We start from the raw sequence: 17225 nt of genomic DNA on the forward strand, positions 1-17225 counted from the left end.
AGGACTAGTGTAAATGGGACATATTGGTCAGTGTGGGGAAGTTGGGCCGATACATAGAAACATAGAAAATAGGTGCAAGAGGAGGCCATTTAGCCCTTCCGGCCAGTACTGCCATTTATTGTAATCATGGCTGATCATCCACAATCAGTAACCCGTGCCTGCCTTCTCCCCATACCACTTGATTCCGTTAGCCCCAAGAGCTCTATCTAACTCTCTTTTAAATTCATCCAGTGAATTGGCCCCTTCTGCCTTCTGTGGCAGAGAATTCCACAAATTCACAACTCTCTGGGTGAAAAGGTTTTTTTGCATCTCAGTTTTAAATCGTCTCCCCTTTATTCTTAGACTGTGGCCCCTGGTTCTGGACTCCCCCAACATTGGGAACATTTTTCCAGCATCTAGCTTGCCCAGTCCTTTTATAATTTTATATGTCTCTATAAGATCCCATCTCATCCTTCTAAATTCCAGTGAATACAAGCCCAGTCTTTCCAATTTTTCCTCATTTCACAGTCCTGCCATCACGGAGATTAACCTCATGAACCTACACTGCACTCCCTCAATAGCAAGGATGTCCTTCCTCAAATTAGGAGACCAAAACTACACACAATACTCCAGATGCGGTCTCACCAGGGCCCTGTACAACTGCAGAAGGACCTCTTTACTCCTATACTCAAATCTTTTCGCAATGAAGGCCAACATGCCATTAGCTTTCTTCACTGCCTGTTGTACCTGCATGTTTACTTTCAGTGACTGGTGTACAAGGACACCCGGGTCACGTTGCACTTCCCCTTTACCTAATCTGACACCTTTGAGATAATAATCTGTCTCCTTGTTTTTGCCGCCAAAGTGGATAACCTCACTTTTAACTACATTATATTGCATCTGCCATGCATCTGCCCACTCACTCAACCTGTCCACGTCACCCTGCAACCTCCTATCATCCTCCTTGCAGTTCATGCTGCCACCCAGCTTTGTGTCATCTGCAAATTTGCTAGTGTTACTGTTAATCCCATCATCTAAATCATTACTATATATTGTAAATAGTTGCGGCCCCAGCACCGAGCCTTGCGGCACTCCACTCGCCACTGTCTGCCATTCTGACAGAGACCCATTTATTCCTACTCTTTGTTTCCTGTCTGCCAACCAATTCTCTGTCCATGTCAATACCCTACCCCCATACCATGGCTTCTAATTTTGCCCACTAATCTCTTGTGTGGGACCTTATCAAAGGCTTTCTGAAAGTCCAGATACATTACATCCACTGGGTCTCCTTCATCCATTTTACTTGTCATATCCTTAAAAAATTCCAGAAGATTAGTCAAGCAGGATTTCCCCTTCTTAAATCCATGCTGACTTGGACCAATCCTTTTACTGCTATCCAAATGCGCCGTTATTACTTCTTTAATAATTGACTCCAGCATCTTCCCCATCACCGATGTCAGGCTAACTGGTTTATAATTCCCCATTTTCTCTCTTGCTCCTTTTTTTCAAAGGTGGGTAACATTAGCTACCCTCCAATCCACAGGAACTGATCCTGAATCTTTAGAACATCTGGTAGGCTCCAATACAAGCTGCTCTAAGAATCCATCTTGGAGGTACTCTACAAACTCCCTTTCTTGTTGTCCAGAACCAACCAGATTTTCCCAGTCTTCCTGCATATTGAAATCTCCCATAACCACAGTGGCATTACCTTTGTTACATGCCCATTTCAACTCCTGCTGCAACTTGCACCCAATATCCAGGCTACTGTTTGAGGGCCTGTAGATAACTGCCATTCGTGTCTTCTTACCTTTACAGTTCGTCAATTCTATCCACTGTGACTCTACATCGTCAGTCCCTATGTCGCCCCTCGCAAGGGACTGAATCTCATTCCTCACCAACAGAGCTACCCCACCTCCTCTGCCCACCTGCCTGTCCTTTCTATAGGACGTATAACCCTGAATATTCAATTCCCAGCCCCGATCCTCCTGCAGCCATGTCTCTGTAATCCGCACTATGTCATATCTACCAAACTCTAACTGAGCCTCTAGCTCATCCACTTTACTTCTTATACTTTGCACATTCATATAATACTTTTAATCCAATACTCATCTCACCTTTCACTTCGATTCCTATTTCACTTGACCAAACTCTCCTATCCCTTCGTGAGCTTTTGGACCCGTTAATTCCGGTGTCTTTCTTAACTTTTCATATACTATCTTTCACTTTAACTCCATCCTTGTACTTCCAATTTGTCTTCCCCCCCCCACTACTTAGTTTAAACCCACCCATGTAGCAGTGGCAAACCTGCCTGCTAGAATGCTGGTCCCCCACCTAATAAGGTGAAACCTATCCCTTTTGTACAATTCACCCTTGTCCCAAAACAGATCCCAGCAGTCGAAGAATCTAAATCCCTGCCCCCTGCACCAGCCCCTATTATATCCCCTATCTCCCTGTTCCTGCCTTCACCAGCATGAGGAACTGGAAGCAAACATAACCACCCTGGAGGTCCTACTTTTCAGCCTTCTTCCGAGCTCTCTAAAGTTACGCTGCAGAATCTCTTTCCTCTTTTTCCCGACGTCATTTGTGCCCTACCACTTCCGGCTGCCTCCCTTCCCCCAAAGGGCCTGTTTCTACGCTGTATGACTCTATGACTATGATAATCAAAACGTCCAAAGTGTTTAGATATAAGATAAAGGTAATAACATATATTGCAAGATAAAGTCCAGTAAAGTCCAATCAAAAATAGATCGAGGGTCTCCAATGAAGTAGATGGTAGCTCAGGACCGCTCTCTAGTTGTTGATAGGATGATTCAGTTGCCTGATAACAGCTGGGAAGAAACTGTCGCTTAATCTGGAGGAGTGTGTTTTCAGGCATTTCTTGCCTGATGGGTGAGGGGAGGAGAGAGTGACCGGGTTGAGACGGGTCCTTGATTATCCTGGTGGCTTTGCCGAGGCAGCGTGATATAGATGGAGTTAACGGAAGGGAGGTTGGTTTGTGTATTGGCCTGGTCTGTGTCCACAATTCTCTGGAATTGTGGACGCAGGAGCAGGCCCCTCAGCCCTCAGTGTCCATGCCGAACATGATTCCAAGCTCATCTAATTTCCTTGTCTTGCATGTGAAGCAGATAGAAATTCTTTAGTTGCTAGGTTTCATTAGTAACTAATGTGATACATCCTGCAGCCCGAATCCAAAGTGTATTGTTCTTTTGCACCATTTCCTTCTAAAACAGGTATACCCATCTGAGTTGTGTCTGAAGAAAGGTCCTGATCCAAAATGTTGTCTGGCCATTTTCCACCACAGATGCTGTCTAACCCATTGGGTTCCTCCCTTAGTGAGTTCCATTATTTGGATTATTGGGCAGTTCCCCTAGAGTTTTGGCCAACACATGGAAAAACTACACATTTTAAAAGTTAAACACACTGGCATCTGCCAATAAGTTTTCAGGCTATTCCCAGCAGCTTGGATTGGCTTTATATGTGACTGCAACAGTCCATAAAGTAATAGTTGAGGCACAGTTATTTTAGTGTTACATGGAACTGCCTGCCAAATTTAGATTATGGGATTGACGATAAAGGGTTTTGATTGAGTGAAAAACATTGTAAAACCCACAATTAACTTCTGTTTCAAATCAACCTTAAGTATTCTTCCAGTCTCCTGCCAGTTGTGGTGGTGAACTGCACCGATCGCATGGGTAGCAGTCAATAAACCTTCAAAGGAATCTGTTGCAAGCCACACGGTGTGTTCAAAGGATATGTACCGCTCGCAGTGGCTTTGTGTCACCCAGACTGATGAAGTTCCAGCTTTGATGCCCAAAGTACATTACACTGAAATCCCTCTAGACGACCAGATCTGACAGCGTAGTTCCCACTCCGCAGTGGGGTCAGATGTGATACTCGGCCACAGAGACCCGGGTTCGGTCATGACTACAGGTGCCGGTCTGTACGGAGTTTGTACGCTCTCTCTGTGACTGCGTGGGTTTTCTCCAGGTGTTCCGGTTTCCTCCCACGCTGAAAGATTTACAGGTTTGTAGGCTAGAAAAGATAGACACAAATGCTGGAGGAACTCAGAGGGTCAGGCAGCATCTCTGGAGAAAAGAAATTTAGGTGGCGTTTTGGGTCTTAACCCTTTTTCAGATCATGTCTGAGGAAGAGTTCTGTCCCGAAACATCACCTACTCCCTTTCTCCAGGGATTTTGCCTGACCCACTGAGTTACTCCAGTATTTTGTGTCCATCTTCTGTACAAGCCAGAATCTGCAGTTCTTTCCTGCACAGGTTTGTAGGTTAATTTGTTTCTGTAAATTATAAATTGTCCCTGTTGTGTAGGATAGTGATAGTTTACGGGGTGAATGCTTGTCAGCACGGACACAGTGGGCCGAAGGGCCTGTTTCCACACTTTATCACTAAAGTAAACTAAAGTAAATATTCCGGACTGATTTCACTTATTTCAGAAACTGCGGTAGCAAAATGCCATTGGAGAGAATTTTGCAAGGTTGCTCCATTGACGATAAAGACACTGACCTTTCTCGCGTGATGGTTTAGCCTTGGTGTTGCCCACAATGTGCCAGTACGTGCCCTTGGATCCACGGTGAGTGGTCTTCTTCGAGTGTTCTTGGATATCCCCTGTGGCGGTTCTGCGGGCAGTGCCTTCAAGAAGCACTACACAGATTCCTGAGGGAAAGAACAGCAATGGTCACAAGATTAACACCTGTCCAAAAATTGAATCAAGAGTCAAGAGTGTTTGATTCTCATAGGTCTGTTGTGCAGCAGCACAACAGATATGCAAACATAGTACTCTTTAAAAAACCCATAATAACAACTACAAGAGTTACATATATATATATATATATATATATATATATATATATATATATATATACATGCATACACACACACACACATATTTATATATATATATATGTGTGTGTGTGTGTGTGTGTGTGTGTGTGTGTGTGTGTGCATAAGTAGGTATCTACATGTATATGCATATAAAAACAGAAAAATAAACATTTAATTCATCGCAAAAACCTCAAGGTCGTGCCTCAGGGGCACACAACAGCTCCACATATATGGCGGAAGGAATTTACCACCTCAGAGACTACCCAACAGCTTGCCCCAACAGCCACCTCCTGCCCCATGCATGGGAGCACCTGCGGTTTACACATTGTCCTCATCACCATCTCAGAACCTACTAAACTGGAGTAGAGTTACTGGATCTCGTCCTCGGTGACAAAGCAGTGCCGAGGATATATAATGCACACAAATGTACTTGAGCAGCGCAAGTTGCCTCAATGAAACGTACAGAATAGTCAAAGGCTTGGATAGAGTGGATGTGGAGAGGATGTTGACATTATTGGGAGAGTCTAGGATTAGAGGTCAGAGCCTCAGAATTACAGGGTGTTATAGACAATAGACAATAGGTGCAGGAGTAGGCCATTCGGCCCTTCGAGCCAGCACCGCCATTCAATGTGATCATGGCTGATCATTCTCAATCAGTACCCCGTTCCTGCTTGCTCCCCATACCCCCTGACTCCGCTATCCTTAAGAGCTCTATCTAGCTCTCTCTTGAATGAGTTCTTTTAGGAAGGAGATGAGGATGAGTTTCTTGAGTCAGAGGGTGATAAATCTGTGGAATTCTTTGCCACAGAAGGCTGTGGAGGCAAAATCAGTGGATATATTTAAGGCAGAGATAAATAGATTCTTGATTAGTACGGGTGTCAGAGGCAGGAGAATGGGGCTTAGAGGGAGAGATAGATCAGCCATGATTGAATGGCAGAGTAGACTTGATGAGCTGACTGGCCTAATTCTATTCCTATCACTTATGATCTTATGAAGTAGGTATATCCTCTCCATCCATCTTCATCGATATTCCTTCCTCTAACTTCACATTTCGCACCGTTTCTATCCTTATTTTTTTTAGAGAAACAACGTGGAAACAGGCCCTTCGGCCACCGAAGCTCTACTGACCAGCAATGACCCATACCTTAGTTCTATCTTACACATAGACACATAGAAAATAGGTGCAGGAGGAGGCCATTTTGGCCCTCCAAGTCAGCACCACCATTCATTGTGATCATGGCTGATCATCCACACTACAAAAGCCAATTAACCTACAAACTTGCACATCTTTTGGAATGTGGGAGGAAACTGGAGCATCCGGAAAAACCCCATGTAGTCACAGGGAGAACATACAGACTCCATACAGACAGCACCTGTAGTCTCTGGCGCTCTAAGGCAGCAACTCTACCGCTGCGCCACTAATCTCGCACTTTCTGTCTTTTCATCTCTGACTTTTGTCCAAATATCTGCTTATGAAACCCAATGTCAATGCCTTTGGCAATGTCGCTGCCGGGGTTCCACAGGGTAGAGGACTGCAGAAACAATTGTGGCAGTTTAGAAGGGTTAAATTAAAAGGAAATGTTACTCGGAACAGTATACACCTGAGTTTAAAGGATATGGGAGAGACATACATTTGGTAGGATCTCATGTTCTTATTGATAGCCATAAAATGATTAGTGCATTTGATTGAATAATTGTGGAAAAACTAATTGCTCTCTCTGTTGAGACTATTAAGACCAAGGATAATCTTAAAATTAGAATCAGATCATAGAGTCATAGACTACTGCAGGACAGAAATGTGTCCTTTGAACCAACTTGGCCACGCCTACTCAGATACCCCATCCACACTAGTCACACCTGCCAGCTTATGGCCCATATTCTTCTAAACATTTCCTTGCCATCTATCTGTCCAAATGTCTTTTAAATGTTGTTATAGAACGTGCCTCAACTACCTCTTCCAGCAGCTTGTTCCATATACCCTTCACCCTCTGTGTGAAAAAGTTGACCCTCATCTTCCCATTAACTCTTTACCCTCTCACCTTCAACCTGTGTCCTCTGGTTCTTGATTCCCCATCTCTGGGTAAACAACTCTGTACATTCACCCTGTCTATACCCCTCATGATCTTATACATCTCTGTAAGATCACCCTTCATCCTCCCGTGCACAAAGGAATAAAGTCCTAGCCTGCCAACCTCACCCTGCAGCTCAGGCCCTTAAGTCCTGGCAACATCTCCGTAATTCTTCTCTCCACTCCTTTCAGCTTAAGTTGTCTTCAAAGGCAAACTTTGGGGATAATGGTGATTGAAATTTAGAATTGTCTCCTCCCAAAAACTGTGGATTGTTTTATTTTAGATTTTTAGTTTTAGAGATACACCGTGGAAACAGGCCTTAAGCCCACCAAATCCATGCTGACCAGAGACAAATCACAATATTACTGAAGCCAATTAACTTACAAACCTGAAAGTCATAGGAGTGTGGGAAGAAATTGGAGCACTCGGAGAAAACCCACATGGTCATGGAGAGAACGTACAAACTCCGTACAGACAGTACCCATAGTCAGGATTGAACCCGGGTCTCTGGCGCTGTAAGGCAGCAACTCTACCACTGCAACACTGTGCCTTCCCAATTCTCTACAAATTAATTTGTTAGGGCTGAAGGTTAGTGCAAGATAAAGCCAGTAAAGTCTGATGACAGATAGACCAAGGGTCTCCAATGAGGTAGATAGTAGTCAGGACTGCTCTCTAGTTGAGGTAGGATGATTCAGTTGCCTGATAACAGCTGGGAAGAAACTGTCCCTGAGGTGTGCGTTTCCACATTTCTACACCTTTTGCCTAATGGGAGAGGGGAGAAGAGGGAGTGGTCAGGATGCGACTCATCCTTGATTGTGCTGGTGGCCTTGCCGAGGCAGCGTAAGGTATAAATGGAGTCAATAGAAGGGAGGTTGGTTTGTGTGATGGTCTGGGCTACGACCAGAATTCTCTGCAATTTCTTGCGGTCTTGGATGGAGCTGTTCCCAAACCAAGCTGCAATGCATCCCCATAAAATGCTTTCTATAGTCCATCTGTAGAAGTTGGTGAGAGTTGGTGGGGACATGCCGAACAGCCTAAGGCTTCTAGGAAGTAGAGGCGTGGTGTGCTTTCTTGACCATTGCTTCATTACAGGTTGTCCAGGAGAAGTTGTTGATGATAGTTACTCCTAGGAATTTGAAGTTTTCAACCATCTCTACTTTGGCGCCATCAATGCAAAATTGGGGTATGTGTATCGCTTTGCTTCCTGAAGTCGATCACTATCTCTTTTGTGTTGCCGGCATTGAGAGAAAGGTTGTTGATTTGACACCAGGTCATGAGGTTCTCAATCTCCTTCCTTTACTCTGTCTCATCGTTATTTGATATCCAGCCCACAATGGTAGTGTCGTCTGCGAATTTGTAAATTTGTGAATTAGGTTTGTACATGGCTGCACAGTCATGGGTTTGCAAGGAGTAAAGAAAGAGGAGGATCATGGTAGAGGATCATTTGTCCCCTATCCTCACTGATTGGGGTCTGTTGGTCAGGAAGTTGAGGATCCAGTTGCAGAGATGAGTGCTGACTCCAAGTCCCATGAGTTTGGTGATGAGCTTGGATAATATAATGGTGTTAAAGGCAGAGCTGTAGTGTATAAATAGGATTTATTCACAAAAAGCTGGAGTAACTCAGCAGGTCAGGCAGCATCTCGGGAGAGAAGGAATGGGTGACGTTTCGGGTCGAGACCCTTCTTCAGACTGATGTCAGGGGGGCGGGACAAAGGAAGGATATAGGTGGAGACAGGAAGATAGAGGGAGATCTGGGAAGGAGGAGGGGAAGGGAGGGACAGAGGAACTATCTAAAGTTGGAGAAGTCGATGTTCATACCACTGGGCTGCAAACTGCCCAGGCGAAATATGAGGTGCTGTTCCTCCAATTTCCGGTGGGCCTCATAGGAGTTTGACCTAGGTGTGAAGACACTGTCCACTATTCTGAATTTGTCCGTCCCCATCGTATCTATTCTGTAGATAAGGTTTTCAATTCTAGGTTATCAGCGAGGCCCCCTTTCTTCAATAAAAGAGCTATCCCCCATGCTGTCATAGATGGATCTCACAGCTGCTTCTCCTGTCTCTTGTAGTTCTGGTCCTGCTCCCTCTCTCCTCATACAGAACAAGGATAGAGTTCCCTTGGTCCTCACCTTTAACTCCACCAGCCCCTGCATCCAACACATCATCATCTGTCATTTCTGTCACCTCCACCGTGATCACACCACTAGTCATATCTTCCCATCCTCACCCCTTTCCACCTTCTGCAAGGACCGCTCCCTCTGCAACTCCTTGGTTCACTCATCCCTTTCCACCCAAACCACCCCCTCCTGAGGTACTTTCCCCTGCAACCACAGGAGATGTATCACCTGTCCCTATGCCTCCTCCCTCCTCAACATCCAAGGGAGCCCAGCAGTCTTTCTAGATGAGACAGAGGTTCCTCTAACGTCATCTACTGCATCCAGTGTTCCTGATTTTTTTTAGTTTTGAGATACAGCGCTCCATTGAGTCCACACCAACCAGCGATCCCCATACATTAACACTATCCTACACACACATGGGACAATTTACACTTATACCAAGCCAATTACCCTACAAACCTGTAAATCTTTGGAGTGTGGGAAGAAACCAAAGATCTTCGAGAAAGCCCACGTGGTCACGGGGAGAACGTACAAACTCCATACAGACAGCACCCTTAGTCGGGATCGAATCCCGGTCGCTGGTGCTGTAAGGCAGCAACTCTACTGCTGCGCCACCATGCCGCCCTTGTTTGCGGTATAGGATAGCCATGAAAACAGTGAGCCCAAGCGTAGACTTGGCAACCATTTCACCAAACATGTGCTCAGTTCCCCAAGGCCTCCTTCTTCCCCTGGTTGTTAACCATTTTAACTCACCTTCCCATTCCCATACTGAACTTTCTGTCCTGGGCCTCCCCCATTGCCAGTGTGTGGCCATACACAAACTGGGGTAACTTATAACCCAACAGTATGAACGTTGAATTTTCCAATGTTAAGTAACTTTTACAATCACACTTTGCAGAAGCCAATTAACCTACAAGCCATTACGTCGTTGGAGTGTGGGAGGAAACACCAAGTACCTGTTTTATACTTCTGTGCTCGTACACCATGTCTTTGGATAGCAAATTTAATAGGAACCTGAGAAACCACTGGAATGAAAATGTATTTTATCCAGAGTAGGGGAATCAAAAACTAGAGGACATAAGTTGAAGGTGAGAGGGGAAGATCTAATCGTAACCTGAGAGGCAACTTTTTCACACAGAGGGTGATGGGTATATGGAACGAGCTGCCAGAAGAGGTAGTTGAGACAGGTATTAAAACAACCTTTAAAAGACTTTTAAAAGACATTGGGACAGGTACGTGAATAAGAATGGTTTAGAGGGTTATGGTCCAAACGTGGATGGGTGGGACTAGTGTAGATGGGACATCTTGGTCGGCATGGGAAAGTTGGGCCGAAGGACCTTTAGACTTCAGAGATACAGCCTGGAAACAGGCCTTTTGGCCCACCGAATCCTTGCCAACCAACGATTACCCCATACACTATCACTCGCCTACACACTGTCCGGGGCCTCCTCCATTGCCAGAGTGAGGCCATACACAAACAGGGGTAGCTTATAACCCAGCGGTATGAACGTTGTATTCTCCAATGTTAAGTAACTTTTATAATTACACTTTGCAGAAGCCAATTAACCTACAAGCCATTATGTTGTTGGAGTGTGGGAGGAAACTGGAGCACCTGGAGAAAACCCACACAGTCACAGGTGGAACATACAAACTCTGCACAGACAAGCAACCATAGTGAGGATCGAACCCGGGTCTCTGGCGCTGTGATGCAGCAATTCTACCGCTACGCCACTGTGCTTCCCCCCCCCCTCCCCCCTCCCCCTCCGTATCCATGCTGTATGACTCAGACTCTAAAATGCCCTTGTTCTGTTCCATAATTTCTCCACTACAATGACCCATAAAGGACTGAAGTGAAAGTCCACACACCATTACTGCATTCATTCCCAGGGCAGCACATGGAGTCTCTGTGGCATCGCTTCTTCCTCCGTCTACAGGTGAGGCAAGTGGGGTAGCCTTGATGTTGCGAATGGTGACAGTAGCCAGTTGGTGCACACTCCTTATTGCTGCTGCACGCTTGTTTCTGGAGAACACAAAATAAAATCACAATGTAAATAATTACGTATGATTAACTGTAGTCAAAAGGTGTGAGACAAACTCCATATAGAGAGGTCAAACTCCATATAGAGAGGTCTTTTGTGGGGGTGGGGCACAGTGAGGGCAGAGATTGTTCCAAATATAAATATTAGATCAGTTTGTACCCAGAATAGAGGAATCAAAAAGCAGAGGACATTGCTTAATGGTGAGAGGGGCAAGATTTCATAGGAACCCAAGGGACAACCTTTTCACCGATTGTGGTGGGTATATGAAGTGAGCTGCCGGAGGAGGTAGTTGAGGGAGGTACTATAACAGGATTTAAAAAAACATTTGGACAGATACATTTGAAAGAAAGGTTTAGAGGATATGGGGCCAACATGGGCAAATCGGACCAGCTTGGATGGGGCATCTTGGTCGACATGGACAAGTTGGGCTGAAGGGCCTGTTTCTGTGCTGTATGGCTCTATGACTGAAATGCACTCAGAATTTTGCCTTGAAGGCAGAGTATCAGGTTTAGGTGTGCTGTTGGTTGTAAAGAGTGGCTGCACTCAGTAAGTTACCTCATGTCATTGAACGCCTGTGAAAGATAGCTTTGTCTGAGATCACTTTCACACAGATATCCTCTTTTTATCTCCTTTACAGTGTCATGTCCCATCATACAATGTCCCCTTGCTCCACAGCAACTATCACAGATTTTGCTTTAGCTACTTGCTGTTGGGTATAAGAATAGTGGAGAGAACAGGAAAATATTCAACAAAGCATCAGTATCAGAGCTGAGAGGGCAATGGCACACTGGTAGAAGTTCAACAACTGTACCGAGATAACAAAATAGCTATTCAAACTACACTGACAACATTTCTTCAGGCTGTGTCGGAAAAACTTAAGCGTGCTTTTGTGGTGGAAGAATAATAGCATTCATAAGCAAATGCATTATCATAAATAAAAATGCAATTAACTAAAAACTTTGGCAGTCAACTTTATTGTGAGAATCTCTTGTGTAAACTAGCTAGAGAGTGACAGCTCAGCAGCGCCATCAGTGCTGGGCAGGTGCAATTACAAGGTGGCAAGTTTATATGGGTCTGGAGACAGGAAAATGCAGATGCTGGAATCTTCAGCAAAGCACAAAGTGCTGGAGGAACTCCACAGGTTAGGTACTATTTGTGGAGCGAATGGAGCAGACGATGTTATGGGTCAGGAGCCTTCTTCAGCCTGGACAGATTATATTTTAGTCAGAGGGTCAGAGACATCTTTAGTCAGAGGGTGGTCAATCTGTGGAATTCATTGCCACAGACGGCTGTGGAGGCCATGTCATTGGGTATTTTTAAGGTGGAGATTGACAGACTCGTGATTAGCACGGGTGTCAAGAGTTATGGGGAAAAGGCAGGAGAATGGGATTGAGAGGGAAAGATAGATCAGCCATGATTAAATGGCAGAGTAGACTCGATGGGCTGACTGGCCTAATCTGCTCCTGTGACTTATGGTCTTATGAACTATTTTGGTCAGGACCCTTCTTTGGGATGTAAGGTCTTCTTTGACCTTAATCATAGATCAGAGCACTTCACAATCACTAAAGTGTCTTGGAATTATCATCTGGGATAGAGTGCAGATAATCCTGCAGCCGTTTTGTGCTCTGCTTGGTCCTTCTGACAGAAGTGATACCCATTCATCTGTCAGAGTGAATTCAGACAGGTGGGACTAGTGTAGCTGGGACATGTTGGCCCATGTGGGCAAGTTGGGCGGAAGGGCCTGTTTCCACACTGTATCAGTGTATGACTATGGCTCTAAAAGCACAGCTGAATTGCATAATAAATACAAGAATACAAATTTATAACAGAAATAAAAAGTAAAGACATATATAATTTCAATATGGAGGCATGATTACACCTGCAGTCCCAGGCCTAATTATTACCTGATGTTTAATCTGGCATCTAAAGCCCACACCTTATTTTAAATCCTCTTGAAACTGCATACTTCATTGACTAGACATTTAAAAACATTTAAATGTTTAAGGTGAGAGGGGAAAGACTTAATAGGAACCCGAGGGGCAATGTTTTCACAGATGGTCGGTGTATGGAATGAGCTGCCAGAGGAGGTATGTGAGGCAGGTACTACAACAACACTTAAAAGACAATTGAACATGTGCATGGATAGGAAAGGTTTATAGGGACATGAGCCAAAAGCAGGGTGGGGGGACTGTGTAGATGGAGCATCTTGATCGGCATGGGAAAGTTGGGCTGAAGGGCCTGTTTCTGCACTGCATGAATCTATGACTAGAGACCTAACTCTATGACCTGATCCACTCCCCCCAACTAAACAAATTAATTGCATTTTCAAAATATATATATTTAAACTTTAGAGAAATGCAGCAAATAGTTTTAAAGTGCCCAAGTAATACCTAAGTCTTCAACTTACTGACTAAATAAATAAATTTCAAAAACTGAGTTATGACTGAAAGTGTGATGCTTAGCCTTAGCCAATCTTTATTAAATGACTTTTTTTGCTAAACTAATTATATTATTTTTATTTATTACTTTCAATCATGGTATCAAATAGATGTTGGAGGTAATTTTAATATGAATCAATACTGTTAAATACGTTGCATGAAAAATTACTTATTTTTCAAGTTTAATATTCTTTGTAGATCTGTTAAACTAATATTATGACCAGTTAGCCAACACTGTGAACACTCAAATCTTGCCCACTTGGGTTAACGATCAGCACTGGTGCAAAGTTCTCCATAATTCAGGGCTGAGTTGCCTTCACACGTGTTAACGTCCTTTCATTACGTTAAGTTTATTAATTCCGTGCATGTAGATATGATGTGTTCCAGTGGATACAAATTCCTCAGTGGTCACGTGGTAAATGTGTGATATAGTGCTCTGGTTACTAAATTGGTGCTAATTGCAAAAAGAGGCATGTCACATGCCACCATAGTTACAATAAATCATATTTAACAACATACAGCATAAGATACTCCATTCATCTCTCCACTATCTCCCCTGTAACTTGATTTTTCTCTGACCCAGTTCTAGCACAGAGACTTTGACCTGAAATATTAACTCTGTTTCTCCTTCTACGGATGCTGCCTGACCTGCTGTGTGTTTGTGACATTGTCTGTATTGCTTTCTGATTTCTGACATCCAGAGGTTATACATTTTTATGGATTTCTTCCCCCTATATTTTGGTAAATGTCAAGAGGCAGGAGTGTTTAATTGTCATATGTGTTGGCTAAGGAACAATGATACTCATACTTGCCACAGCTTTACAGACCCATTAATGTAATTACACACATATAAATATACAATAATCAATGACATAATAAATTGATGATCAGTTGTACTAGGTAAGCAGACCATCATACTGCAAAACCTAAGTCCATCGTGCAACTTAAACAAGTCCAGAGTAGATCGTAGTTGTTGAGGTAATGGTTAGTGTTGAGCAATGTTCAAGCTTGTTTTTGAAGCCAGAGGTCACAGTTTTCAGGCTCCTGTATCCTATTCCCAATAGTGGGATGAGAGCGTGACCAAGGTGCTGTGGGTCTTTAATGACATCAACGGCCTCTTTGAGGCAGTGCTTCGTATAGATTCCTTGGATAGCAGGGAGGTCAATATCTGTGATGGACTGGGCAATATCCACCAATTCCTGCAGTCTTCTTCATTCCTGGGCATTCAGGTTTACCAAACCAATTCATGATGCAATCAGTCAGTATGTTCTCTACTGCAGACTTGTAGAAGTTGCATAGAGTATTTAGAGACAAACCAAATAACCTTAGTCATCCTTAATGTTAATGAGTTTTCATTGGGATTGGTTAATGTACTAGGCCCAGGACAGATCTTCAGAGATATGCACACCCAGGAATGTTGTAAACAGGCTTGAGAGAAACCAGTTATTTGAAGCCAATGATTCCCTAAGCTGACCTTAGCTTGTTCCTATTTAGATCACTTCTTCATGGGGAGTAACCAGGCAATGATCTTAAAGGGAGCGAAAAACAAACTGCTGGAAGAAATCAGTGGATCAAGCAGCATTTGTGGAGGCAAATGGATGGTTGACACTTGGGATCGAGGCCTTGCATCAAGTCTGCATCACTTTTCCTCCACAGATGCTGCTCGACCCGCTGAGTTCCTCCAGCAGTTTGTTTTTGCTCCTGGTTCCAGTTTATGCAGTCTCCTGTATCTCAGTCTTAAAGGGACATCAGATCAAAAGCATATCTCCATTTTAGCATCCATGTCCAAATTCCAGGCAGCCCCAAAGCAATGACATCAGAGATCAGTTAACGTACAGAATAAAAAATGATTAATGACTATCGCATTACATTTTAGTTTAAAGGATTCAATGAGCAATCATAAATCAATTTCGTTGTCACTTCATTGTGCAATAATTAAGATTATCACTTTATAATAACTGCCATGTATACACTATAATACACTATAAAGAGGCTGTACAGTGAATCCCCTGGAGTTCCACAGCAAATTCCATTATACCATTTCATTACATTTGGGACTTTATATGTACGGTGCTGCAGGGAGTAATCCTATCCATTCATAGTCAGTAGTGTGGATCTTAGCTCTGTTGTGGTACCTCTCCCTCTGTGCTGTTAGGTTGTGGCTTCATGTCCTACACTGGACACCGTGGTATGAGAGGTGCTGTTATCATTCAGATGGGTATTATATCAAAGTTGCTGACAATGCAAAGAAAACTGGGAAAGCAAGTTGTGAGGAGGACCCAGTGACAAGAATTGGGTACGAAGTAACTGCAGATGCTGGTTTAAACCAATGATAAACACAAAATAATGGAGTAACTCAGCGGGTCAGGCAGCATCCCCGGAGAACATGAATAGATTTTTAGATTTAGAGATACAGCGCAGAAACAGGCCCTTCGGCCCACCGGGTCCGCGCCGCCCAGCGATCCCCGCACACTAACACTATCCTACACCCACTAGGGACAATTTTTACATTTGCCCAGCCAATTAACCTACATACCTGTACGTCTTTGGAGTGTGGGAGGAAACCGAAGATCTCGGAGAAAACCCACGCAGGTCACAGGGAGAACGTACAAACTCCGTACAGACGGCGCCCGTAGTCAGGATTGAACCTGAGTCTCCGGCGCTGCATTGGCTGTAAGGCAGCAACTCTACCGCTGCGCCACCGTGACATTTCTGGTCAAGAGTCCTATTCAGATTGAAGAAGAGTCCCAACCCAAAACATTACCTATTCACGTTCTCCAGAGATACTGCCTGCCCCACCGAGCTACTCCAGCACTTTTTCTATTTCATGTGATACTGATTTGGATCATATAGCTCACTTTCCAAATGCTTAGCAAAAGAGTTGCTTGGGCGTATAAGCATGTGAAGTGAGTGGCCAAAACCAAGTTAAATGAATTATTAACTTGGGGAAATGTGATGTAGGAAGAGAAGAAAGCCAATGTATCAGTTAAGTGGTGTCAGGCTGTCGAACACTGCTGTTCGGAAGTGAACTTAGCGTCATACAGAAAGTTATCAGCTATAACAAGTAATTGAGAAGGTAACTGGGATGTCGGACCTTTAAGGCTGATGGAATACAAAAGTGGAGAGTTTTGTTACAAATGCAGAGGAATTTGGTGAGATCACACCTGGGTATTGTGCAGAGTTTTCATCTTCCTACTTAAGGAAGGATAGATATACTTGCCTCGGAGGCAGGTCCACCGGATTGATTCCAAGCATGAAGGGGCTATTTTTTGTGAGGAGTGATCAAGCTGATAGAGCACATTACACGCAGGAGTTTAGAAGAATGGAAAGTGAAGTTAGTCGAGAAATAAGACCCCAAGCAGCTTCTGAGAAGATGCTTCCCATGGTGGGGAACCTAGACCTAGGAAGCAGAGCCTCAGGAGAAAAGGTGGACCCTTTAGTACAAGAGCATAGAACAGCACAGGCCTGGGACACAAAGGACACAAAGTTCGCTGTAACTCAGCAGGTCAGGCAGCCTCTTTGGAGAACATAGATAGATGACGTTTCGGGCTGGGGCCCTTCTTGAGACTGATTGTGGGGTTGGAAGAAAGCTGGGACAAGAGCAGAGGCAAGACAAAGCATGGCAGGTAACAGGCAGACACAGGTAAGGGGGGTTTTGATAGGTAGATGGTTGGAACAAAGGCTAGCGATTAAAGCATAGGTGTAAGTAAGAAGGATTGAAGAGTTGCAAATTGTGAAGCCAGAGAA

General features: G+C 44.0%; 1 protein-coding gene and 1 long non-coding RNA gene across 2 annotated transcripts in view; one reads left to right on the forward strand and one right to left on the reverse strand.

The window, feature by feature from the left end:
• Positions 1-17225, forward strand: part of LOC144600177 (uncharacterized) — a 223800-nt gene that overhangs the window by 111660 nt on the left and 94915 nt on the right. The gene's annotated exons all lie outside the window — the stretch shown is intronic.
• dkk2 (dickkopf WNT signaling pathway inhibitor 2) overlaps positions 1-17225 on the reverse strand; it is a 37939-nt gene that overhangs the window by 5060 nt on the left and 15654 nt on the right. The window contains exons 2-3 of the mRNA XM_078411655.1: positions 10868-11021; positions 4499-4648 (exon numbers count right to left, since the gene is read on the reverse strand). Coding sequence (XP_078267781.1) covers positions 4499-4648; positions 10868-11021 — 304 coding nt within the window. The remainder of the gene's footprint in view (positions 1-4498; positions 4649-10867; positions 11022-17225) is intronic.

The sequence above is a fragment of the Rhinoraja longicauda genome, chromosome 1, assembly GCF_053455715.1.
Source record: "Rhinoraja longicauda isolate Sanriku21f chromosome 1, sRhiLon1.1, whole genome shotgun sequence".
Taxonomy (NCBI): Eukaryota; Metazoa; Chordata; class Chondrichthyes; order Rajiformes; family Arhynchobatidae; genus Rhinoraja; species Rhinoraja longicauda.